At 45.7% G+C, this 25,549-nt stretch overlaps 2 protein-coding genes across 3 annotated transcripts in view; both read right to left on the bottom strand.

Annotated features, from left to right (window-relative positions):
* Positions 1 to 25,549, bottom strand: part of LOC126194351 (uncharacterized) — a 377,936-nt gene that overhangs the window by 82,294 nt on the left and 270,093 nt on the right. The window lies entirely within an intron of this gene.
* Positions 7,698 to 24,340, bottom strand: LOC126194335 (serine-rich adhesin for platelets-like). The gene is made up of 2 exons (XM_049932758.1): positions 24,208 to 24,340; positions 7,698 to 11,232 (listed from the first exon to the last, which is right to left on the bottom strand). The coding sequence occupies exons 1-2, from the start codon at positions 24,293 to 24,295 to the stop codon at positions 8,087 to 8,089; spliced, it is 3,234 nt and encodes a 1,077-aa protein (XP_049788715.1). The 5' UTR covers positions 24,296 to 24,340; the 3' UTR covers positions 7,698 to 8,086.

Here is a 25,549-nt window from a genome sequence, read left to right as displayed (position 1 = left end):
AGGTTTTCAAATTTTTCCGTGTGTAGACCGTCAAATCTTGCATATGTCCAAGCAAATCTGAACATGTACTGGAATTTTGCACAGCGAAGTTAATTATGTGTGAGTGCCTGAACTCTGATAATTGTCTGAAAATAAAAAATCTTCACCCGACGGAAGACTTGAACCGAGGACCTCTCGTTCCGCAGATGCTGACGCTAACCACGGGCCCACGGCGCTCTTGTGCACACATTGTCCTTGATGTTGCCTATGTTTCCTATGGACTGCTTAGTTTGTATATTTTGCTTATTTTTTCATAGTTCCACACAATTTCTTCCTGTTTTCTCGATTGATCTGTGTTCAGATTTTCGAGGCCTATCGACTGTGCCAACTTATAATTAAATCTGAGGGGGGTGCGATGGGGAGGTTCCCTTGTAAGTTCTAGGGGACTGATGACCTTAGAAGTTGAGTCCTATAGTGCTCAGAGCCATTTTTTTTGGTAGTAAAGTAATTAAATGCATATACGTATGTTGAGTAGTGACAGCAAAACTGCCTCATATAAAAGTTGGAGGGAGCGGCGAACGTATGAAACTTCATAGGAAGGCTAGTTGGATTATCGATCGGCTAGACCTAAGTAATAGGTACACGTGTTTATCTAGATTGTATATGTCATGCGTTTTATTTAAGTCTCTGTACAGACGTTTAGAGTAATTGTCTATTACTTGCAAAAATGTAGGGACATGATTTGTGGGGACATGATTTTTATACAGGCACTTACTAGTGATATTGGTCGTGACTGTATATTTTCTTCTAAAAGTCGGTACGATTATTAGAAAAATCTTGTCGTCTGCGTATTAAAATACATAAAGCTTGGCTTGTAAAGTAACAGCAATTTTTTTTTCCTCATGTACAATACTGTAAAGGACCTGGCAGCCATCATGAGGTACAAGTGCACAAATGTCTCTTCATAAGAGGATCTAGACAAAGCCAACCATTGCTGAGGGTGAAGTTACACTACTGGCCATTAAAATTGCTACACCAAGAAAAATGCAGGTGACAAACGGGTATTCATTGAACAAATATATTATACTTGAACTGACATGTGATTACATTTTCACGCAATTTGGGTGCATAGATCCTGAGAAATCAGTACCCAGAACAACCACCTCTGGCCGTAATAACGGCCTTGATACGCCTGGGCATTGAGTCAAACAGAGCTTGGATGGCGTGTACAGGTACAGCTGCCCAGGCAGCTTCAACACGATACCTCAGTTCATCAAGAGTAGTGACTGGTGTATTGTGACGAGCCAGTTGCTCGGCCACCATTGACCAGACGTTTTCAGTTGGTGAGAGATCCGAAGAATGTGCTGGCCAGTGTAGCAGTGGAACATTTTCTGTATCAAGAAAGGCCCGAACAGGACCTCCAACATGCGGTCGTGCTTTATCCTGCTGAAATGTAGGGTTTCGCAGGGATCGAATGAAGGGTAGAGCCACGGGTCGTAACACATCTGAAATATAACGTGCACTGTTCAAAGTACCGTCAATGCGAACAAGAGGTGACAGAGACGTGTAACCAATTGGCACCCCATACCATCACGGCGGGCGATACGCCAGTATGGCGATGACGAATACACGCTTCCGATGTGCGTTCACCGCAATGTCACCAAGCACGGATGCGACCATCATGATGCTGTAAACAGAACCTGGATTCGTTCGCAAAAATGACGTTTTGCCATTCGTGCACCCAGGTTCGTCGTTGAGTACACCATCGCAGGCGCTCCTGTCTGTGATACAGCGTCAAGGGTAACCGCAGCCATGGTCTCCGAGCTGATTGTCCATGCTGCTGCAAAAGTCGTCGAACTGTTCGTGCAGGTGGTTGTTGTCTTGCAAACGTCCCCATCTGTTGAGTCAGGGATCGAGACGTGGCTGCACGATCCGTTACAGCCATGCGAATAAGATGCCTGTCATATCGACTGCTAGTGATACGAGGCCGTTGGGATCCAGCACGGCGTTCCGTATTACCCTCCTGAACCCACCGATTCCATATTCTGCTAACAGTCATTGGATCTCGACCAACGCGAGCAGCAATGTCGCGACACGATAAACTGCAATCGCGATAGGCTACAATCCGACCTTTATCAAAGTCGGAAACGTGATGGTACGCATTTCTCCTCCTTAAACGAGGCATCACAACAACGTTTCACCAGGCAACGCCGGTCAACTGCTGTTTGTGTATGAGAAATCGGTTGGAAACTTTCCCCATGTCAGCACGTTGTAGGTGTCACCACCGGCGCGAAACTTGTGTGAATGCTCAGAAAAGCTAATGATTTGCATATCACAGCATCTTCTTTCTGTCGGTTAAATTTCGCGTCTGTAGCACGTCATCTTCATGGTGTAGCAATTTTAATGGCCAGTAGTGTAAAATTCTGGGAGCTCGGTGTCAGCGACACACTAATTTCGTGACCACCAGAGAGGCGATATGGAGACGCTCGTGCCTCTAACAGGAAGAACATCATGCGAACGCCTGCGACGTCGGTGAAATTACACTGGACATCCTGTGCGTGGGTGGATGCATGCATGTCATCAGGTCAGCTGTGGGTGTCATCTTAGCTTTTGGGTTGACTACCACAGACGATCAGCACTTGAAACCATGTGTTGTTACTTTACCACCACTGCTGACTGGCGTCTCCAACAAATGATAATACGCGCTATAGTTACTGTGCAGTCAGCAGTGTGCGCACTTGGCTGGGTGACAGTAATATGTCAGTTCTCTGCACCGCAACTGAGAGGGTGCGGGGAGTGCGATGAAAAAATACGTTTACTAGGGATGTGTCCTCTGACGACAGAGGCGAAAGTATGCAGACAATGATGGGCTCTTGTGTAGTTTTCCTTCGGTGAGTTATAGCTTTGCTTTTTGTGTGAAATGCATTGCTGCAGTTGAGACTTCTGATGAGTTTGCACGAGTGACCACATGAGCGAATGTATCCAGTCAGTATTCATCCATCCGTATCTACACTCCTGGAAATTGAAATAAGAACACCGTGAATTCATTGTCCCAGGAAGGGGAAACTTTATTGACACATTCCTGGGGTCAGATACATCACATGATCACACTGACAGAACCACAGGCACATAGACACAGGCAACAGAGCATGCACAATGGCGGCACTAGTACAGTGTATATCCACCTTTCGCAGCAATGCAGGCTGCTATTCTCCCATGGAGACGATAGTAGAGATGCTGGATGTAGTCCTGTGGAACGGCTTGCCATGCCATTTCCACCTGGCGCCTCAGTTGGACCAGCGTTCGTGCTGGACGTGCAGACCGCGTGAGACGACGCTTCATCCAGTCCCAAACATGCTCAATGGGGGACAGATCCGGAGATCTTGCTGGCCAGGGTAGTTGACTTACACCTTCTAGAGCACGTTGGGTGGCACGGGATACATGCGGACGTGCATTGGCCTGTTGGAACAGCAAGTTCCCTTGCCGGTCTAGGAATGGTAGAACGATGGGTTCGATGACGGTTTGGATGTACCGTGCACTATTCAGTGTCCCCTCGACGATCACCAGTGGTGTACGGCCAGTGTAGGAGATCGCTCCCCACACCATGATGCCGGGTGTTGGCCCTGTGTGCCTCGGTCGTATGCAGTCCTGATTGTGGCGCTCACCTGCACGGCGCCAAACACGCATACGACCATCATTGGCACCAAGGCAGAAGCGACTCTCATCGCTGAAGACGACACGTCTCCATTCGTCCCTCCATTCACGCCTGTCGCGACACCACTGGAGGCGGGCTGCACGATGTTGGGGCGTGAGCGGAAGACGGCCTAACGGTGTGCGGGACCGTAGCCCAGCTTCATGGAGACGGTTGCGAATGGTCCTCGCCGATACCCCAGGAGCAACAGTGTCCCTAATTTGTTGGGAAGTGGCGGTGCGGTCCCCTACGGCACTGCGTAGGATCCTACGGTCTTGGCGTGCATCCGTGCGTCGCTGCAGTCCGGTCCCAGGTCGACGGGCACGTGCACCTTCAGCCGACCACTGGCGACAACATCGATGTACTGTGGAGACCTCATGCCCCACGTGTTGAGCAATTCGGCGGTACGTCCACCCGGCCTCCCGCATGCCCACTATACGCCCTCGCTCAAAGTCCGTCAACTGCACATACGGTTCACGTCCACGCTGTCGCGGCATGCTACCAGTGTTAAAGACTGCGATGGAGCTCCGTATGCCACGGCAAACTGGCTGACACTGACGGCGGCGGTGCACAAATGCTGCGCAGCTAGCGCCATTCGACGGCCAACACCGCGGTTCCTGGTGTGTCCGCTGTGCTGTGCGTGTGATCATTGCTTGTACAGCCCTCTCGCAGTGTCCGGAGCAAGTATGGTGGGTCTGACACACCGGTGTCAATGTGTTCTTTTTTCCATTTCCAGGAGTGTATATCGGGTCTAACTATCCTCTTTCAAATGGAAATGAGAAGAAATTCTCGTTTGCAGATGATATGATGACAGCCTGTAGATTTTACGGTAGGATGCTTTGTGATATTATCTTTTTTAATATGACCCATGACCGGATGAATTGTGAATTTGCTTTTCCTTTGCACGACACCTCTCATGTTTACTTTGCATACATGATAGGAAAATTATTGCTGATGTTTTTTTGTTAACGTTTCTCTTGTCATTTTTCTGTGTGTGAATAACTTTTTATACCGTCTACTGAATTTCAATCAGAGAATTCATGTGTAATAAGTGTTGTTTCCATTGCTGGTTGGCGAGAGCATCAATAGTGCCCACACGTGTAATTTCTTTTGTAAATGTACTGATGTGTGCAAATTAATATCTACCTCACGAGTGTAGAAGCATTCCCCCATCACCATCACCAGATACCAGCGTTATCTTATGCCAGCCCCTAACTATTCTGATAACTGTAATTGTTTGTTTAATCTATTCTCTGCTATAAGCATCCACAGCGGCAAAACTAGTTTTCTTGCTTTTTGTACTTCTTTGCTTTTGTTTGTAAAGGTAAGTTCAGCGAGCCGAGTCGACATGCAGTACAAAACTTTGTATGTGACTCAGCTCTGGAATTCAGCTGCGGCCTACAGAAGCAGCCAAACACTTGACAGTGCTTCAGGATTTTTGGCCTTGTAGATAGATCAATTGACGTATTATTATCCTAGTTATATGTATTAATATTTTTTAAATAAATTATTCTCTACGTAGTTTTGACTTAATACAGATAGCACAGACATTTACCTTGCAAGGGTTATTTCCATAAGGAATGACCTATTAATTATTTCATTAACCTCTACTGTGTCTATCTCAAGATGGAACTAGAATCAAGCATTACACGCTTCCAGGGCTTAACCGTTTAAATTAGTTATTTTATTCAAACCCTACGCTGCCTACTTCAAGGCCAGTTCAATTGTAAGATCAAACTGGCAGCAACTGTGACGTGTTCTGGAAACCCCTATAAAAATTAAACTAAACCTATACCACACACGTAAATGTGAAGTGTAAAGAAAGTACAAAACTCAATGTATTTCTGTCGATAAAAACTGTAGCTAATACGACAGATAATCACAAAACCTACAACTTGTTAATATGATAATTTTTGCCAAAAACGTTGATAAAATATGTATTTCAGTATTAAAGAGTAACAATATTGTGGAAAAACATTCTATGTAACCATGGAAATCCTAGCTACTGAACAATTAAGTCGCTTAGCTCAAACTAAGTATTTGATGCACGTATTTTCTGTTACAATATATATGATAAAAAGTGAATTTCTCCTGTTCTTATTCAAAACCTTTCCCTCCCTGTGAAAACATTTGCAAATAATTATTTCAAGTGAGTTTTGTGGAAGATTGCCCATCTGGCTTTCTGTTGTTCTAATGGCGCAAAGGCAGCCAATTCGTGGAATTTAATTAAAATGTTAAACATTGGGCTTCACCATCAAGTTAACACAATAAATACTTTTAATATTGGTAGTAATCTTGAAGTATTAATATTAACAAAGTTCATTTTATCAGAATTTTTCGGAATTGCGTAGATAATTTTAACTGCATTGGGCAAAGCTTAGGTTTGCTTCACGATATCTTGGAGTTAAATTCATTAGTGTCAAGTACATGCTTAACCAAACTGAAGCCAGTGGGATATGTATGAAATTATTTAGCGTGGTTACAAATCCTTACGCTACGTAGGGGTTATATTACCTCCCTCTTCGTAACAGTTAATTTAGAAGACAATGATAGCAATAGTCTCATGCTACTTCTGATTATCTTTGAGCTAACCGTGAGTTTGGATAACGTAATTAATCCCTTGCAAGCAGAACTGTACCAATTTTTACTAAAATATTTGCCTCCGAAGCAACGTTGATTACCGTCTGCGTCCATGTAAGCAGCATTTTGGAACGTGCAGTGTATTAAATAGTGTATTAAATATCCCTTACCTTCTTCCAAACAATACCGACCACATTTTGCATTAAAATCAAAACTTTAACACCAAAGAAGAGAGAGAGACGATATACAACACAGTTAATTCTCAAGTTCACGAGAGACACATATACGATGGAGTTAATAACTGTTTTTAGTTGTTGCTGAATCATGTGCCTATTCGCAATAGGGAGTATTTATGTCCTATGCAGATAATGCAACTCCGGTTACGGAAAAATCTTGTTAGTTATTTAGGGCCATTCTTTAACTTTTTATCTTTGTATTTTCCTGTTTTTGCTGTTATGCTTAATATCTGACATCGAGTAATTGTCCGGATGGCAAATGGTTCAAATGGCTCTGAGCACTATGGGACTCAACTGCTGAGGTCATTAGTCCCCTAGAACTTAGAACTAGTTAAACCTAACTAACCTAAGGACATCACACACATCCATGCCCGAGGCAGGATTCGAACCTGCGACCGTAGCGGTCTCGTGGTTCCGGACTGCAGCGCCAGAACCGCGCGGCCACTTCGGCCGGCTAATTGTCCGGACAAACAAACAATTGTAAGTAAGGAAACTTTTGAAAAGAAGATCTGATACTCATATTAATATCTGGAGACAATTCTATATGAATTATTTGTGTAGAATTATATATTAGCAATTAAAAATTCAGGCTCGAATAGCTCAAAGTGTTAAGCCGGTACTTGGCACTTAAGAGGGAAGTGTTATACAAAATGAAAATCAAGTATTCTTAACAGGAATGGGAAAAAATACGTTTGTTCTTACGGCGATCTGTTAATCTGAGCAATTTTCAGAATGAAGTTTTGAACATATCTTTAAAACAGTCTTTGACATTAGTATAAAATACTTTAGAAATCTATAGCTGGAAAATGTTTAACTGAAGCAGGAAACATAAGATATAAGAATGAATTTTGGCGTTACGAATACACATAAATGAACTGTTCTAGCCAAAGACATGTCTTAAATATAGCATGTGTGGCGCTACTGTTTTTTAAAAACCAACAAAAGTGATGACAATTTCGCACGATAATACTGTTGTCAAGATATTCTGGATTACTGAATGCTGAGCGTTGCAATTTATAGTGCAATGTAATAAAAACAGTAACTCTGTGCCACATGGCGAAAGTAGTGCTAGTAACATTAAAAACTTTGACCGACAGCAGATATTTTACAGTCGTCCATGTGGATACTTTTATTTCAGTGAAATGAGGGATACTGGTGACTGGAAAACAGGAATCGGTTCCTTGAGTAATAAAACAGAAACCAAACAAATCTAAAGTAAAAGTGCGTTTTATTACAAAAATTCGTACAGTAAGTACGTACATTTGATGAGTCATGTACTCTAAGGCATATGGTCGCATGAAAAAAACGTGTATAGACAAAATGATCCTTGCGTGTATGTTGGCACATGTAACACCTGTACTTAACTCTGACTACTGAGAATTAAATACGTAGGTGTCTTAATATCAAGAAATATTGCACATGATAGAAAATAAATAACGATAAACATTGTTCTCACAAAGTCGTCAAACATATTTAGATCAATTTCAACAGGGAACTGTAGAAAAATCACAGAAATGCTATCCTTTGGTTGGTCAGTTTCTCCACGTGGGATGTACGTCGCAGTCGAATCGAACAGTGGTAAGTAAACCTTGTGACCTCATTAGCATCCAGACAGTTTACATAGGCTTCCAGGGAAGCCAAAGTGTGGAGCAGGTAACACTGGCTGTGAGACGGCGAAACCACCACTAGAGCTGGAACTGGAGCTTGAACTAGAACTTGAGGAGGAGGAAGAGAAGCCACCAGATGAGGAAGATGAGCTGAATGAAGAACTGCCGAAAAGCTTCTGGAGGGGTGAGCCAGGCTGCCCAAAGTATCCGTGAGGACTTGCAGAAAATCCTGAGCTTGAGGAACTGCTGCTGGAGCTACTTCCACTGCTACTGGAACTAGAAGACTTGCTATGGCTAGAAGACCCAGAACTGCTAAATCTACCACCATCGATATTTGCCAGTTGATTTACTAGTGGCTGGTGACTACCGAGAAACGGGCCAGGCACGACAGAGGGTAGAAAATTGCCGATTAGCGGGTAGTTACCACCAGGTACATTGGTGGCTCCACTGGAACTGCTGGAAGAGGAGCTGCTGATACCATTCTGAGCTTGGCTGTTTGAGTATGCTTGACTTGATGATCCTGAGCTGGAGGAGAGCCCACCACTGTAGCCATCAGTGCTACTGATCGCTTGAGAAGCAGAGGCACTGTGAGATACTGCTGGAGTCACAATTTTTGCTACAGCAGGAAGAAGAGCACCTCCGCCTTGGCTGCTCGACTGGCTGTAGGATGCTTGACCTCCCAGTCCTAGAGACTGACTGCCGGAGGAGCTTTGTGAGTAGGCTCCGTTTGCTCCAGCAGCCCCACTTGCTGACGATGATGATGCAGAACTGCCACTGCCGCTGGCGCTAGTCGCTTCACTGCCACTAGTGCTGACGGGGAAACCAGTAGGATATGTCAGGGCACTGTTTACCTCTCCAGCTAAGGGCAATGTCTGGATGGGAATCTGAAGATCAGCTGGGCTGTAAATGTTGCCAGTGTTGTGGTTAAATGATTCACTCGACGACTGTGATGCCGAGGCAGTGCCCTCAGAAGCGGAGCTACTTGACTGAGAGGAACTCGCACTGTAAGACTGACCATTGTTGTAAGGCACAGCATTAGTCAGCTGTCCCACAAATTCAGTTCCTTGTATAGGTATCTGCAGTTCTCCACTGCTGAGTCCGTACTCACTGCTTAGACTACTAGATTCACTTGATGCCTGCGATACTGAAGCTGCGCTGCTTGATTGGCTTGAGCTGGAAGAATGAATACCAGTGACAGGCACAACAGTATTTGGATGTCCTACGAATCCAATGTTTTGAAGAGGGAGCTGCACATTACCAGTCGAGATAGTATGTCCACTGCTTTGGCTGCTAGATTCACTTGACGACTGAGCTGAAGAAGCTGCGTTGCTTGATTGGCTTGAACTGTAAGAAGAACTGCCATAAATGGGTTGAACATTTTCTGTCTGTCCCACAAAGCCAACGCCTTGCAGAGGTGCCTGTAGGCCACCAACAATATGTGCCTGCCCACTACTGTGACTACTCGATTCACTCAATGACTGCGATGATGCAGCTTCACTCTTTGACTGGCTCGAACTTGCACTGTAAGACTGACTGCCTATTGTCGGAATGACTCTGTTCACTTGTCCCACATTGTCATAGGGCTGAAGAGGCAAGTGCAGGTCGCCAGTAGTGACTGTTTGTCCATTACTTTGACTGCTGGAGTGGCTCACCGACTGAGCACTTCCTTCAGAATTACTGTTGTGGCTTACGCCGTATGAAATACCGTTTGGCAATATGCTGACTAAATGTCCGGTGAATCCAGAAACTGGAACTTGTGCCTGTATGTCGCTGGCGAAGTATTCATTGCCAGCAGCACTTTGGCTGCTAGATTGACTCGCCGACTGTGAGGATGATAAACTGCTAGACTGGCTGTTGCTATGCGACGCTGCTGTCGATCCACCTGGCACAACATCATTTGTGAGATCTATTAAGCCGAAGCTTCGGATGGGAATCTGCACATTATCGATGTTATACACTTCTCCGTTGCTGTAACCACTTGCCTCCCCTGAAGACTGTGATGTAGATGCACTGTTGGATGTGCTACTGGCCTGGCTGTTGCTGAGCGAATGACTAGCAGCCCCTTCCCCAGCATTAACAACTGGTACAGAGAGTTGTAATTGCTGGACAGGCACAAGTGTGTCTCCATAAAAAATTGGTTGAGCAGCTTCCTGTGGTATGGATTCACTCGATGCGTGAGATGAAGAGCTACTCTGGCTTAGACCGTTAGATGAAGCTCCACTGCTTTGGCTGCTGCTTTGCGAGATAACTCCTCCGCTCGAAAGTGCCTTGGTTGTACCGTGGCTGCTACTCTGAGATGCAGAATTGCCACCAGCTGCGTTTGTGAAACTCTGACTGAAGGAGTAACTGGTTGGTACCCCCGGTGCAGGGTGCCCATAAACTGGGCTCGTAGTGTGGCTGGCAGAGTGAGATCCACTGTGGCTCGAGGCTTGCGAACTGGATGACTGAGAACTGCTTTGACTTGAGGCCTGTGACCCTCCCTCCACTTGACTGACGATTCCTCCATGAAAGAGTGCAAGGCCGTTTACTGGGCTTCCAGGGGCAACCAACACAGCATTCGGTTGAGAGATCAGTTGTTTTGTGGATGATCCTGATGATGAACTGCTGCTCTCGCTGCTGCTGTGAGACGCTGTGCTTCCTTGGCTGTAAGAGCTGCTCGAACTCTGTGAAGAAGATGCGGCGTTAGCGCTGGCCTGACCACCGTGGTGAATTACTCCGGAATGGTAGGTCGTCTGTGCAGATGGTAGCACAGTCAGCACACTGTGGGGAGAGCCTCCTGGTGCCAAATGTTCAAAGCCGTCCCCGTAGTGAATAATTGTTTGCTGGTAATCGTCATCTCCATCTGGCAGCAATACAGCTCCGCTAGTGTACTCTCTGTCTCGGACAAGGATGGGGACTTCTCCGGAGCCTCGAGCAGCACTTTGGCTGTGGCTCTCTGATTGGCTGGAGCTGGAGGAGCTGATGGCTGCTGATTGGCTGGCGCTGCTGCTGTGGCTGTTGCTTCCGCTGGCGCTACGGTGAAGGTGGTGGTGACCGCTGATGACTTTTCCGGATGGTCCATCTCTTAGGGACCACACCACGCTGGCGGAGCTGTCGTCGGGGAATACGATGCCAGAGCGCGTGCTTCGTAATCTGGATCCTGCACAAAAACAGAATAAGAAATTAATCTACTTGGTTCTCTACCATCTGCATGTTATCAGAACTGTAACGTGCCACTGCGAAGAAAGTAATGTGTCTATGGCTCACTAAGACTATTTACAGAAGCTGCTGTTGTTTATAGGAAGGTGATGTAAGAATATAGAGCTGCGTTGCTGTTCATATAGAAGCTAGAAGCCAAATAACTGCCCTGCCATCTTTAATGGAGACACTGTCTGTCAAGCGAAATTGGCATCATTGGCGTCAAGTCCCATTAGTTCTCAAGCACGGGAAATTCTTTAGGTCACAGTGGCTGTCATTTTTCCAGCCCAATTTACCGAAACTCTTTACTCTCTGTACCATCACTTACTCCTTTGCCGAGGAACGACGCTGAGTACAGCGGCCAGTGGTAGAGACTCACCATTTGAAAAACAACAGAACAGAAACGTACAGAACATCTACGACAATGTTTAAGTTCAGCACCAATCGATAACACCAGAGCAACTAGGCACGTTAGATATTGAAGCATGATCATCCGAAAGTGAATTTTACAGTCTCGTGAAATTGACGATGATGCGTAGGCGGCCTACGAAGAGGCCATTCCCAAAAATTTAGTTCGAGTTGATCTCGAGAACAGTTCATCTGCGTGTCATCCTCTATCAGAAAGACTGAAGAATAGGGAAAGTATACCTAGGACTACGATATTTGCAGCGGGTTAGAGGGTCAGCTCCAGCTTACTTCAAGAGTATAAGAAGATTTATCATCCGAAGTATATGCACCTCGGTCGCGAGAAGTATTGATACCGATAGTAGTAATGTACCAACTCTCCCGTAAATAAATATCAAAATTATTGATTTAAATCATATACAAGTTCATACAACCACTTTACTTCAAAAGTACTGACGAAGTGTGCAAAGTGGTAACCGCGAACCGAACACGCTTACATGTAATGATGAATGACGTCCTGATATGTGCTCTCAACAGTCCTTGGTGTTTGTTGTGTGAATTATCTGTTTCACAGTCATATCTAAGTGTCTGGACTCTTGTATCGCCTGTTTAATTTCGAATCAATAAATTGGAGAATATATGGTCACGAAATTGAAAGTCAGCGGCTACATTTGTGATAAAGAAAGACTTGCAAGTGTTAGTAAGAGGTAAACAGCATCTACCTTGACATCCTGTAGCGGCACAGGTGAACCGAAACAGCAGCTGGATCGCCCGTTTTTTGTGCGTCAATAGCGCTCTCGATACCCGTGCAGGCCACGCTGCCATGGCACAGTAAAAAACGAAGGAGGCTGCCAAACGCTAGCCACTTTTGCTACTCTCAGCAACTGCATTGAGTAGGTGGATAGGTTGGGGATGAGAGGAATTGAAGGGGCTCTAATCTTTATTCGATATAAACATAGGCAGTGATGCACATCTTGTTTTCGCGGCTTGTTGACGGATCCATTAGATATCGAGCGTGCCGTCGCAGAAACTGTTATTTTTCCAACTGATATTTCTACCGTATACATGTCGGTTATCTTCCGAGTGATCTCAGAGGTTGAAGCTATAGCACTCGCCTCCTCTATTGTGAACACGAGAGCTGCGTAACTGCGCTTGCAGCCACAGAATACACAAGGACTAGAGATGTTTTCGACTGAATCTGTCGTTGGACGCTCGATTCATGATGGAATATCGAAGCATCGGTAGGGGATTCACCATAGCGACGTCTTTGTGGGTTGTTCAAAGAAAGGAACGATTCTGTGATTCATCCAGGCTGAAAAAATTATCACCGTTAATCAAATCCTTTGCGAGACGAGTTTCCACTGCTTCCTTGACCATCGAGTCCCAGAATGAGGAAGCTAACGGTAGAATTTTGACATTAACACGCAGCATAGAGCAATGACTAGCCACAGCCAGTTTATTGGGCTGTAAGACTGGGGCGTACCTCCCATGTTACGTTCGTCTCTTGTGGACCGCATCGTATGTCGAGGTGTGAAGGGCTACATTCGCAGGCAATTTTGCATACTCCAACCTTACGGAGCTTCAAGTCACCCTTGACGAAACCTAAAAGTGCAGCTGTTCTCGATGTTCTCGATGGAGGATGAATGATCACTTTTACTATACGGGGTGTTCAGAAACTCCCGTTACAAATTTCTAGGACTTGTAGAGGGGAGTGACTAGACAATATTTTGAATTTTGAATTGTACCCCTTGCCCTAGGGGGGGGGGGGGGAGGCGCTTACGTCGAATCGGATCATATCATTTGACGTCTGTCCTACCTTCCTGACCTGGTTCAAGCCTCATTCACATGTCTATGGGTGTCAGAGCAACATAGTTGAGTACACGTCTGAGGAATACACCGACTTGATCCTTCTGTAAGGCGGAGCCCACGGTAATGGAAGAGGTGCTCGTCGCCTTTATCCGGATCGTTATCCACAACGTCCGACTGCATCGCATACCCTTTCCCCTCCAATTACACAACGGCTTCAAGAAAGGGGTACCTTCACTATCAGCCGGCATGACTGTGGTGTTCCAAGAAGAGGCGGCACACACGAACTGGAAGAATGTCTGTTGTGTTGGCGAAAACGGGTTAAGTTTACTTTCTCTTTCTTTGGTTATGAATGAGTGGAATTGTAAAATAAGTGACTTACTGGGTCAAGCCTAATCAATTACTTGCAAAAGTAGTCGTGTTATCAACACGTTTTCAAATGGTTCCGTAAGTTCACTTTAGATTTTATCCGTAGTGCGTTGCGTATCTGTCGTGAAGAGTACTCGTTTACTTCAAAAACTCTTTTTCAATGTAAATGCTCATCCTGCAGACTGTTCTCGTCAGCAGTGCCGTATGGCATGCGAACTAAAGTTTTAAGAACACTCATCGCAGCCGTTTGCATTTAAAGTACTGATCAGTACGAGTCAACATGGGATAAATTGCTTCTCCCAAGATGTCATCATCTTTGCGACGAACCAAAAGTTCGATAGGATCGAGTGTCTTGTCATGGATTCCGTGTGTACAAAGTGCTTTGTAACCGAACGTGTCTATTCTGTGGCCGCAAGCACGTTGTCTGAAATAACGGATTCGAGTGCTGTAGCTGCAGTCGGTCAGCCCACTCGGAAGATGGGCGAACATTGATGTATCCATCATTCAGAGCTGAACACGTCCCATCTTTTCTGCGGTACAGCTTTCTTTTTCCATGTGGGAGCCAGAAATTGTTACATGGTTTACTGACTGTGAAAATTGCAACATGTTGAAGGAATGATCAGAAATTAATTGAATACACATATGAGCAGTGTGATTAAAAGTAACCATGAAATCTTCAGACCAAATATTTTATTAGAGGATGAATATTTGGTGAAGCCTAAGAACATATTCACGCAGTAGAATCGAGCCAAACAGGCTTTTCATGTATCTTTGAGAAATGACATTTCAGGTATCTTTCATCTGAAGTATGAAAGTTCAGTTTTATTGGCTTCTGGAGAAGCCCCATGAACGAGTAGTCAATGGATAAAATCCCATTTATGTTCATTGGAGGGTGCGTCGGCTGAATTGGATTATTAAGAGGAAGGAATATCTCTCTAGTGCAGAAGTCACCTTCGACATTTATATGGACTGGCTGCGTCCTGTTGGAATAATGCTACAAGAGTGCACTGAAGGAAAGGTACCATTTTGGAATGTTTAACTTCGATGTCAGAAGTACCGGGAACAAGGAGCACCTAGGATCACTGACGGTAGTCATTCGATGGTTCGGCCACCATTACAGATCACGCATTGCACTTAGGGACTTAGCGCTTAACTCTGCGGCTTCCCGCAAGCATCGCCATCATTCAAACTGAAGGGAGCATCGTCGCAAAATGTGCTGTCAACCGGCGCTTTACGTCTTTGTTAACAACTGTTATTGGGCCTCTTTCGTTTGGCATCAGCGTTTCCTCTGCCCAAGAAACGTCTCTGAAACCTCAAAGTGGAGAACTGTAGAACTGTGGCCCTGACTGCAGTCGAGATGAAGCTACGCGTCATATCACGTGGATGAAGTATTTGTCACACATTCTGACGTTGCTCCCGTGTTCTATTGCTTGTTTTACGATTTGTCTTGTTTTCTGAATCCCAGTCTCCATTGTACTTCATTACGCCCAATAATTCTGCAATCTGTTGAAATGACGGACCAAATCTACGAAGACGGACTATTAGGTTCAATGCAGATCAACTGCAGTAAGCCAGAGCACAATTTCACGACACGAGAAACCATACCCATGCAACCGTTCACATTTTCTAACTCGTTATTTGCCTGATACACAGCGTTCTGCGCTCTTTTGAAGCCCTTTACATGAGTGTAAATGGATTATAACAAGGCAGTTTACACGTCATCCATAGTCCTTAGACGCGCTATATCTATTTAATTCTTATAATTTTCGTTTCATTTGCATATTCGTCGTGACAGAGTTTTTGCACTCAGTAATGCAGTGTATATTGGTATGCATCCATTAACATTCGATCAAGATGGTAGATCACTGCTCGAAATCTGATCTTTGTGCCCATGAGCAATACTCTTAGCTACAAAGGTAAGCAGGCACAACTGATGCAGCCTAAGAGTTCTAGTCTACCAAATCCTCTATTTTACTTGCAAGCACCAGTGCAGAACGAAAGATTCATTCTCGCACGTAGGTCCTATCCGTGGGCAATCGAAAACTCCTTCCTGGATCGGTACCTTGTACCTAAGTTCGGCCCCTACTGCCAGCTCCTCACATAGATTAAGTCTATATTATACCATTCAAGTCCGGCTCTCTTCTCCTGTTCACACTCTTCAACACACAACACTCACGCCTTTGACGTACTCAGCCCTCAGCCCTCTATATCGTACCCCATACCTGCTACCTTCATTAGCAGCTGTCAGCCACAAGATGCATCGACTAACTACCACCACGAGCATCGTCAGCCTCAATGCGTCGCCAACTCAACATTAAAAAATTCTGAGATCAAGGTCAACAGTGTTTTATAAACAAAAATTCGTCATCGTAAATTGATCTCTTACTCTATTTTATTCACACCGTTTCAATATTTTTCAACTAGAAGATAAATTTCAGTATGAATAGCAGCAATATGGCCGCCATTGGATGCTGACCCCCTCCGCTTGATGAGGGGAAGTGGAACGATCAATGACGATAAGGACAATTCTTCAACGAGAGGTCTGCAGGTATTGCCGTGCCTGGCAGAGTAAAAGGTGATCTCGAAGCTCGACCATTGCCTTTCTCCCAGAGGCGTGCGGTGATGGGTGGTGAACAGATCTTTGTGTATGAATGACCACAGGTACTGGGCCGAGTGCCTCCCTGGCAACGCGTTTCGGTCTGTCGGTAAGGCGAAAATGAACAAAAAGTGCTCCTTCGAAAGGCGACCACCCCGTATCGGTAAAGCAGAAGCTGGTGTGTGATCTCAGTTATACCCACGTCGTTAACAGTAGGTTCACCGTTTCGACCCAGGTGCTGTGGTTCCTGCATCCTTCGCGGATCCGGAAGACGCCCACGCAGTATCGGGCGCAGGCGGACGTCCCCGGTGAAGGCGCCGGGCGCCCCTGAGTCAGCGGCGGCCGCTGGTTGCGCAGCCGCCGCCAACACTTTCTCCGCTGCTCCCCACGCGTCAGGCGGCGACGTCATGCGTGCCCTCCTTGTACGGCGCCCGATCTGTCATGTTCCACCTCCGCCACTACGCAGGACGTGTCCTCCACGCGCTGTACGTAACAACTGAACCGTGCTGAAGCTTTCCGTTGTCCTTCCCTACTAGGCAGCCGATCGTCTGCAAGCGCGATTGAAAAATTCTAACATCAATTAAGCGTAGAAGACTGGAGCGAGATGCAGAAGACGGCTTCGGGGAGGATCCGTTTGGGTTCCGAGAGATGTGCAGGAAGACGTGAGAGTAATTTTGACTCTACGATACATCTTAAAGGTTTGTGAGACATGACGTTGACGGGTGAAGGAGATACAGCGATCTGCATTATTTTCTAAAACTTTTATCAGTATTGATCGCAGTAAAAAATAAAAATACAATATGCTGATTACCGGTTTCGATTTATTAGCAATCATCTTCGGATCATGTTCATTAAAGAATTTATACCTAAGTACACTGTTCGGCGTAACACCATCGTCACTAACAAGGGAAACACCCCCTCAGATTTAGTGCTAAGATGCCCCAGTGGACAGCCCGTCAGAAATTGAACACAGACCAGTCACGAAAACAGGAAGAAGGTGTATTGGACTGTGAAGAGAAAAAGGCAAGACAGAAACAGTGAACGGTCCAAGAACAAGAAGTGTCGTTAAGAGCACTCTCTTACAACAGCTACGTCGTGGGTAAGTGAAAAGGTACGAGTTCATTTTTGTTTTGGCAGGGATACAAGTGGCGGTGTCCCGCTAGGATGGCTATGATTCTGTCTTATTTCTTTTTGTTAGGTACCCCACAAAAAAAAGAAGGATAGACCGTCTGCATGTAAGCAGGAGATCCCGAGTTCGAGTCCCGGTCGAGGTAAAAAAAAGTGGTCCTGGTGTTGGATTGCCAAGTGGGCGACCCCTGTTCGGAACTCCCCAGTGCTATTAACTTTTTTTTCTTTTCTTTTTTTTTTTTAGCGAAATTATGAACTGTGCGTCCGATGATTGAAATGTTTGTTCTCTTTCTGTAGTCTTGGCACTTGCCATACTACACATTGGTTACAGAATGTGAGTCATGTGGTAAAAATACGTTAAGTCGCGAGCAAATGTGATGAATAGTGAGAGCAGGCGAGATACCAAATAGACGTCTCACAGAAATGAAAACAACAAATAAACTGGTGTGAACTATGTTACAAAAAAGCAATTCAAGAGTCAAGACTTCCGAAATGGAACGCAACTTCCAAAACGTTAAAAACATATGTTTTGACAGAGCACAGAGAAATTGTGTGATTGTGAAACTGTTACGTTCACTTGTCGCAGCTTATGCGACAAACTATTATAGTTTCATTATTTCCTTGGGAGTGATCACATTCATACGAACACCTAAATCGGGCAAGGAGGCATATCCCACTCACTTACCAGGCGTACAAATTACGTGCGTCGATAAGAGATTGCTGTAACATGACACACGTACTGTCACTAATGCCGTGGATGACACACGAGACTTGTTTTCCGGTGGAGGAATCGGTTAACTTGTCGCCTTGCCATCAGACGTTTGCCGTTCCCATTCGAAAGCCACTTCCTTTCGGCTGCTAATAGAGTCGTTGTGTAGCATCAACTGTTATTTTAGGTCCCTACCTTTTACCCTTACGACTCGCTGTTGCAAACGGACGTTACACCACGACACAGACACAAATTTATATTAAGTGAACAGCCGAAAAAAGGCTGGCACGAGGATGATTTGAACACGGCTCACTCCCGGATAGGCCAAGACCGTAACCACTTAACCACGACACAATGTCGCTTACAATCTACTGTAGAGGCGACGTCACATCAGTCCAGCTTCCAAAGTGACATCGCCTCTAAGTTTTCTCTTCTTCCACAGGATAACCACAGCATTTACGAAAAGACTATGTAACATCAGAATGACTTTATTGTAAAGTTGTTTTTGTAATGCCATTTAGCCTGAAGATGAGGTATAACACTCGAAACATGTCGCTGAATAAATAAGTAATACAATAGTTGACAAAGTTTGTGACTGGTAGCGGTAACTTAATAAAACCTTTACATATTTCTTGAGTCAAGTCACGGTCGAAAAATAGTCAAAATGGCTTCAAATTCTTCTGTGGGGAAAATGGATGAAAATATTTTCGGAACTACACTCCTGGAAATGGAAAAAAGAACACATTGACACCGGTGTGTCACACCCACCATACTTGCTCCGGACACTGCGAGAGGGCTGTACAAGCAATGATCACACGCACGGCACAGCGGACACACCAGGAACCGCGGTGTTGGCCGTCGAATGGCGCTAGCTGCGCAGCATTTGTGCACCGCCGCCGTCAGTGTCAGCCAGTTTGCCGTGGCATACGGAGCTCCATCGCAGTCTTTAACACTGGTAGCATGCCGCGACAGCGTGGACGTGAACCGTATGTGCAGTTGACGGACTTTGAGCGAGGGCGTATAGTGGGCATGCGGGAGGCCGGGTGGACGTACCGCCGAATTGCTCAACACGTGGGGCGTGAGGTCTCCACAGTACATCGATGTTGTCGCCAGTGGTCGGCGGAAGGTGCACGTGCCCGTCGACCTGGGACCGGACCGCAGCGACGCACGGATGCACGCCAAGACCGTAGGATCCTACGCAGTGTCGCAGGGGACCGCACCGCCACTTCCCAGCAAATTAGGGACACTGTTGCTCCTGGGGTATCGGCGAGGACCATTCGCAACCGTCTCCATGAAGCTGGGCTACGGTCCCGCACACCGTTAGGCCGTCTTCCGCTCACGCCCCAACATCGTGCAGCCCGCCTCCAGTGGTGTCGCGACAGGCGTGAATGGAGGCACGAATGGAGACGTGTCGTCTTCAGCGATGAGAGTCGCTTCTGCCTTGGTGCCAATGATGCTCGTATGCGTGTTTGGCGCCGTGCAGGTGAGCGCCACAATCAGGACTGCATACGACCGAGGCACACAGGGCCAACACCCGGCATCATGGTGTGGGGAGCGATCTCCTACACTGGCCGTACACCACTGGTGATCGTCGAGGGGACACTGAATAGTGCACGGTACATCCAAACCGTCATCGAACCCATCGTTCTACCATTCCTAGACCGGCAAGGGAACTTGCTGTTCCAACAGGACAATGCACGTCCGCATGTATCCCGTGCCACCCAACGTGCTCTAGAAGGTGTAAGTCAACTACCCTGGCCAGCAAGATCCCCGGATCTGTCCCCCATCGAGCATGTTTGGGACTGGATGAAGCGTCGTCTCACGCGGTCTGCACGTCCAGCACGAACGCTGGTCCAACTGAGGCGCCAGGTGGAAATGGCATGGCAAGCCGTTCCACAGGACTACATCCAGCATCTCTACGATCGTCTCCATGGGAGAATAGCAGCCTGCATTGCTGCGAAAGGTGGATATACACTGTACTAGTGCCGACATTGTGCATGCTCTGTTGCCTGTGTCTATGTGCCTGTGGTTCTGTCAGTGTGATCATGTGATGTATCTGACCCCAGGAATGTGTCAATAAAGTTTCCCCTTCCTGGGACAATGAATTCACGGTGTTCTTATTTCAATTTCCATGAGTGTATATGACCCTAGGACAAGTGTAACAGTAGATGAGCAAATGGAACGTAAATATAAAATTGTAATAACTTTGAATAATTAAAGAGTATTATGCCGTTAAATAGCATAAAGAGTACACGCGTACAGATTATTTAAGGAAACGAGCAGTGTTAAAGTAGAACGAACACATACAACCAGTCTTGGGGAAAGCAGTTTACACACATGCATGTTCAAAGGAACATTGCATCGTAATTTGTAACAACACAGGCACTGTAGTGTCGCATTTATCTACCGACACCGGATAAGCGACTGTCAAGTAAAATGTCTGGCCTGTACGGGAATATACATAATGGATGTAAGAGTACAGGTTGCAGGTATACGGTTGACGATGTATGGAAGTTTGATTCTGGGCATGAGTCGCCGTCCGATAGCCTAATGGTACCTGGCACGGTAGCTCAGCGTGTTCGGTCAGACGGTTAGCCGCCCTCTGTAATAAAAAAAAAAAAGAGCTAATGGAACGATGATAAACTTGAACAAGCGTCGTGGGACGTCTGCCCCGAACAAATAGAACGAACAATCACGAACAAAATGAGATTAAAAAAATTGGTGAGGTGACCGCTCGCGATAAGCGGGAAATCAGGGTTCGAGTCCCGACCCTGCACAAATTTTCGCAGTCGTTATTCCCTTATCCGTTTTTACAGTTGCGTATGAATTTAATGATAAGGACATCACTGCATTTGCATTTCCAGATGACGTAGTAATTTGTGGTAAGACAGAGAAAGAAATGCAACAGCGGCGTGCCACCTGAAATGACCATCCAAAAACACACTGATTCACAACAAAGAGGGCCAAAACGGTTGCAGCCTCAGTGAACAGGCACAGCAAGAAAGGAGAAATAAGGCTGGAAGATATACTGTTGGATCCAGTAGACAAGTACAATTATCTAGGGATCATAATTCCATGGGCTAACAGGATACAGCATGAGATCAATAACCGAACTGAAAAATCAGTTCAGTTCTACTTTCAAGTTCGGAATCTACACCGGAACGAACAAGTACCTCTAAGATCAAAACAGACTCTCTTCCAGTCAAACTTTGTCCCCATAATAACATACGGTCTGGAAATCAACAGAAGAACCAAACAGGTTTACAGCAAACTCCAAGCCGCAGAAACGAAGTTCTTACGAACTATGGTCCAGAAAACTAGGAAGTATAAGATAACAAGCGAAAAAAATAAGGGAAGAAGCTGGAGTGCACACATACCTGGAAGAAAAAGTGACAATGATCCGTCTGAGATGGTTTGGTCATGTCAAGCGAATGGACGATGGAAGAACAGCGAAACAATGGCTACACACAACTATGATCAGTAGAAGACCGGTAGGAAGTCCCAGGAACAAACGGCTGGACCAAGTGAAGGAGGATATAGGAACAAGAGGAATCAGCTGGAATACAGTCCTGAGAGAGGAGTGGTACATGGGCAGGCACGAGTAAAGAGCTCGTCAACACACCAGGCCAACTGCAGTGGAAGACTAATGATCATTTTCTTTTAGTGTACACGTCTAGTTCCGGAGGACCCAATTAAGCAGCAAATGTCCTTGGACATGGAACTTGTCAATAAAAGAAATTAACATAAAAATTAATAATTTATAAAATTAAATTTACGTGAATCCTATGCAGATGACAAGCTGTTAAGATATGTTATCATAATTAAAAACATAGCACAAGAATTTACTTAATTTTTTCCAGGAAGTGCCTGACAGAACAGAAGTAGCGAGACAAGGAGGAAACTCTTCAATTTATACTTGCATGTGCGAGAATTTCTGCTAAGGATTTTCTTTTTTAAAATTTATTGTGGTAGCTTATTGAGCATGGATACTGTATAAGACATAAGGAAATTCGATCCAAATACAGAATTCCCAAATTCCTGAACAAGGATCGACAAAAGGTTAGCGAACTTCCAGCTCGAACTACCCGTTTCTGAGCAAAATACCCTTAGTAAATTGGAAGCGTCAGAATAGAATATAATTCCGCATGTCATAAGCGAATAAAAGCAAGCAACGTAGACTAATTTTCATGTTGGATTGTCAGTTCAGGCACTATTCTAATGGAAAACAAAGCAGAATTCAGTTTCTAATAAGGTCCTGAGCATGGGCTCCCCACGGCAGATTACCATTTATCTGAACGTCTATAAATTTGGATTGTTCAGACTCGCTAACCACATGCCCATTTTGTGTAATCAAAATGTCAGTTTCAGTTGAAATGTATGTTAGAAACTGTAAAGACAGTCCTGTCGTGATTTAACATCGATTTATATCCTACAAGCTATCAACTTATCATCTGCTCTATTTGATACATTGCCTATGTTGCACTCAACATCCTTCACTACCAAGCTAGTGTCGTAAGCAAACAGAAATATTTTAAAAATCACCTGTCTTATTAGAAGGCATATCATTTCCGCATATACAAAGTAAATCATCTAACGAACATCGCTAATATTTCAGACATGAAAGGCATTGTTGATACACGGTTACAACACAGCTGAATTGTAGACAAGGGCGGGTATATACAGCCAATACACATATTTTGAGACATTGACAAAAGTGCATTTTTTATGCAAGAGTTACAGATTTTTAAATGGGACAATGCCTATTGACAGTAAAATCCTATAAGTAGCGTATATGAGAATGTCAGTGGTATTTGTTGTAGGAAGCTACTACAAGTAGTTTATTAGTTATCGTGTTGTAAACAACGACAGCTGTTTATTCCATCGTATTGCTTAAATGCTAGCCGTCGATGCTATGTTTGTTTATGCTGTATTGTGTGTACACTACGACTGCACTTATTGTGTAATAGTGGACATAGTAGGACGCGCTTACAAGGTGGTGTATCAGAACGCGAAAAAAGCGGACATGCCTTTGGTTTATGATGAATAAAGCAAGTATGCCGTTCGTTCGTGTATAGTGTACGCCGAAAGATATCCCAATAGAGGTAAACCTCTTCAACCTCTACAAACAATTATAGATGATATGAAACAGCGTATTACAGCTGCCTGCGCTGCAATTTCCGCTGAGATACTAGATCGTGTGCACCAATCGTAGCATGGCGGACTGCAACCTTGTATTGACACTGGTACGGTCATTTTGAGCACAGGCTATTAGGGTATATTGGTTCTTTACGTGTCAAACCTCACAGAGGTTCACCTTCGTTTTCTTTCGTTTGTCTTAAGCAATGTCCCGTTTAACAACACGACACCTCTAGAGACTTATTAACATCTATGTAGGGCTGCGCATACGCACCCATACAAAATTCACATTCGTTTGTGCTACAGCATGGAACAAACAACTATTGATCTTTGAAATAATCAATCTACGATGTAAATTATTTGCGCTATAGCCATGCAACATGTGATTGTGGTACTGTCAATAGACATTGTTGCACTGAAAACTTGTACCTTTTCTTAAAATAAATACGCATTTAATATTCATAACACTGCGTGTATGGGATGCATAGGTGAGCCCCCACCTCCCATACTAATCTATGAAATCCTTATATCAGTGGCGCCTCCCATTACCGAAACAGTAGTGGTCCCAGAACTCACCCCTGAGGCACCCCCACTTAAACGAGACGCCACCTCGTAGCTGTTCTCATTATGATTTGCGAAAAAAACATTAATATTTTGGATAATGCGTGTTTTTTGGTCACCGATGTCGTTCAGATTTAGAATTCACCCTGACAATCGCGAAATTGCTGTACTTGCAACGGCAGCTCGCAAGTGCGTCTGCAGACGTCCAAGTGTGGTATGTTGCGTACCTGCAGTGGTGACTGCGGCGGCTGCGCCGATGAAGAGAGCGAGGGCGACGGCAACCGCCTGTGTAGTGTGTGTGTGGTGCCGCCGCATGCTGTGCTGCGCTGGTCCTCTGCTGCCGTGTGCTGGAGTTGCGAGTGACTGCAGCCGGCGTGTCGCGGCGTACTTTAAATACGGCGGCCGGCGTGTTGACGCCCCGCCCCGTCACCTCCCTCCACCCACGCGTCTGGCCGACCGCGCCCACCCCGCCGGACGTGCCGGACCCGGCAGCGCCAGCTGCCCTTTCCCGGATGCTGGAGTCCCGGCTTACCATCTCTGCGGTGACCGCGCTCCTCCATCGAGTTAACCCTGCCCGTCGCTCAGACCCCCTCCCCCTCCTCCCGGGCAGCACTTCCGCTACCTGACCGTTACTCACCGCACTGCGACTGACGAACCATCGTTACCTGAAGGGAGACAGTCTACACTGACGGAAAACAATCTCGACACCAAGACGAAGTTGTGCGACATAAATGAAAACTAACAGACGTATTTCTTAGTCTGAAAGATGAATAAATTTCGTGCCACTCGCGTAAGAGTGGCGTCAGTAGTGCCACACGAGGAAGAAAATTGATGTACTTTAATTGCACGAGGCAACGGCCTTGCCGCAGTGGATACACCGCTTCACGTCATATCACAGAAGTTAAGCGCTCTCGGACGTGGCCGGCGCTTGGATGGGTGACCATCCGGGCTGCCATGCGCTGTTGCCATTTTTCGGTGTGCACTCAGCCTCGTGATGCCCATTGAGGAGCTACTCGACCGAATAGTAGCGGCTCCGGTCAAAGAAAACCATCACAACGACCGGGAGACCGGTGTACTGACCACACGCCCCTCCTATCCGCATCCTCCGCTGAGGATAAAACGGCGGTCGGATGGTCCCGGTGGGCCACTTGTGGCCTGAAGACGGAGTGCTTTTTTTAATTGTACGCTCTAACGGTCGTGACCTTTAGTTATCTTTGAGACTCGACATGATGAGGTGATGTTACTCAAGAACTTTAAGGCGACGAAGACGCCGCGCCGGCCGCTGTGACCAAGTGGTTCTAGGCGCTCAAGTCCGGAACCGCGCTGCTGCTAGGGTCGCAGGTTCGAATCCTGCCTCGAGCATGGATGTGTGTGATGTCCTTAGGTTAGTTAGGTTTAAGTAGTTCTATGTCTAGGGGACTGATGACCTCAGATGTCAAGTCCCATAGTGCTTAGACCCATTTGAAGACGCCGTTGTCAAAGCCTCACTTAGTTTGAATGAGGTCGTGTATTAGAGCCACGAGGAGCTGTTTGCTGCTTCTGCGATATTTCAGAAAGACTTGGCAGGAA

Source organism: Schistocerca nitens, chromosome 1 (assembly GCF_023898315.1).
Source record: "Schistocerca nitens isolate TAMUIC-IGC-003100 chromosome 1, iqSchNite1.1, whole genome shotgun sequence".
NCBI classification, from domain to species: domain Eukaryota; kingdom Metazoa; phylum Arthropoda; class Insecta; order Orthoptera; family Acrididae; genus Schistocerca; species Schistocerca nitens.
This window is presented reverse-complemented; position numbering and strand designations above follow the sequence as displayed.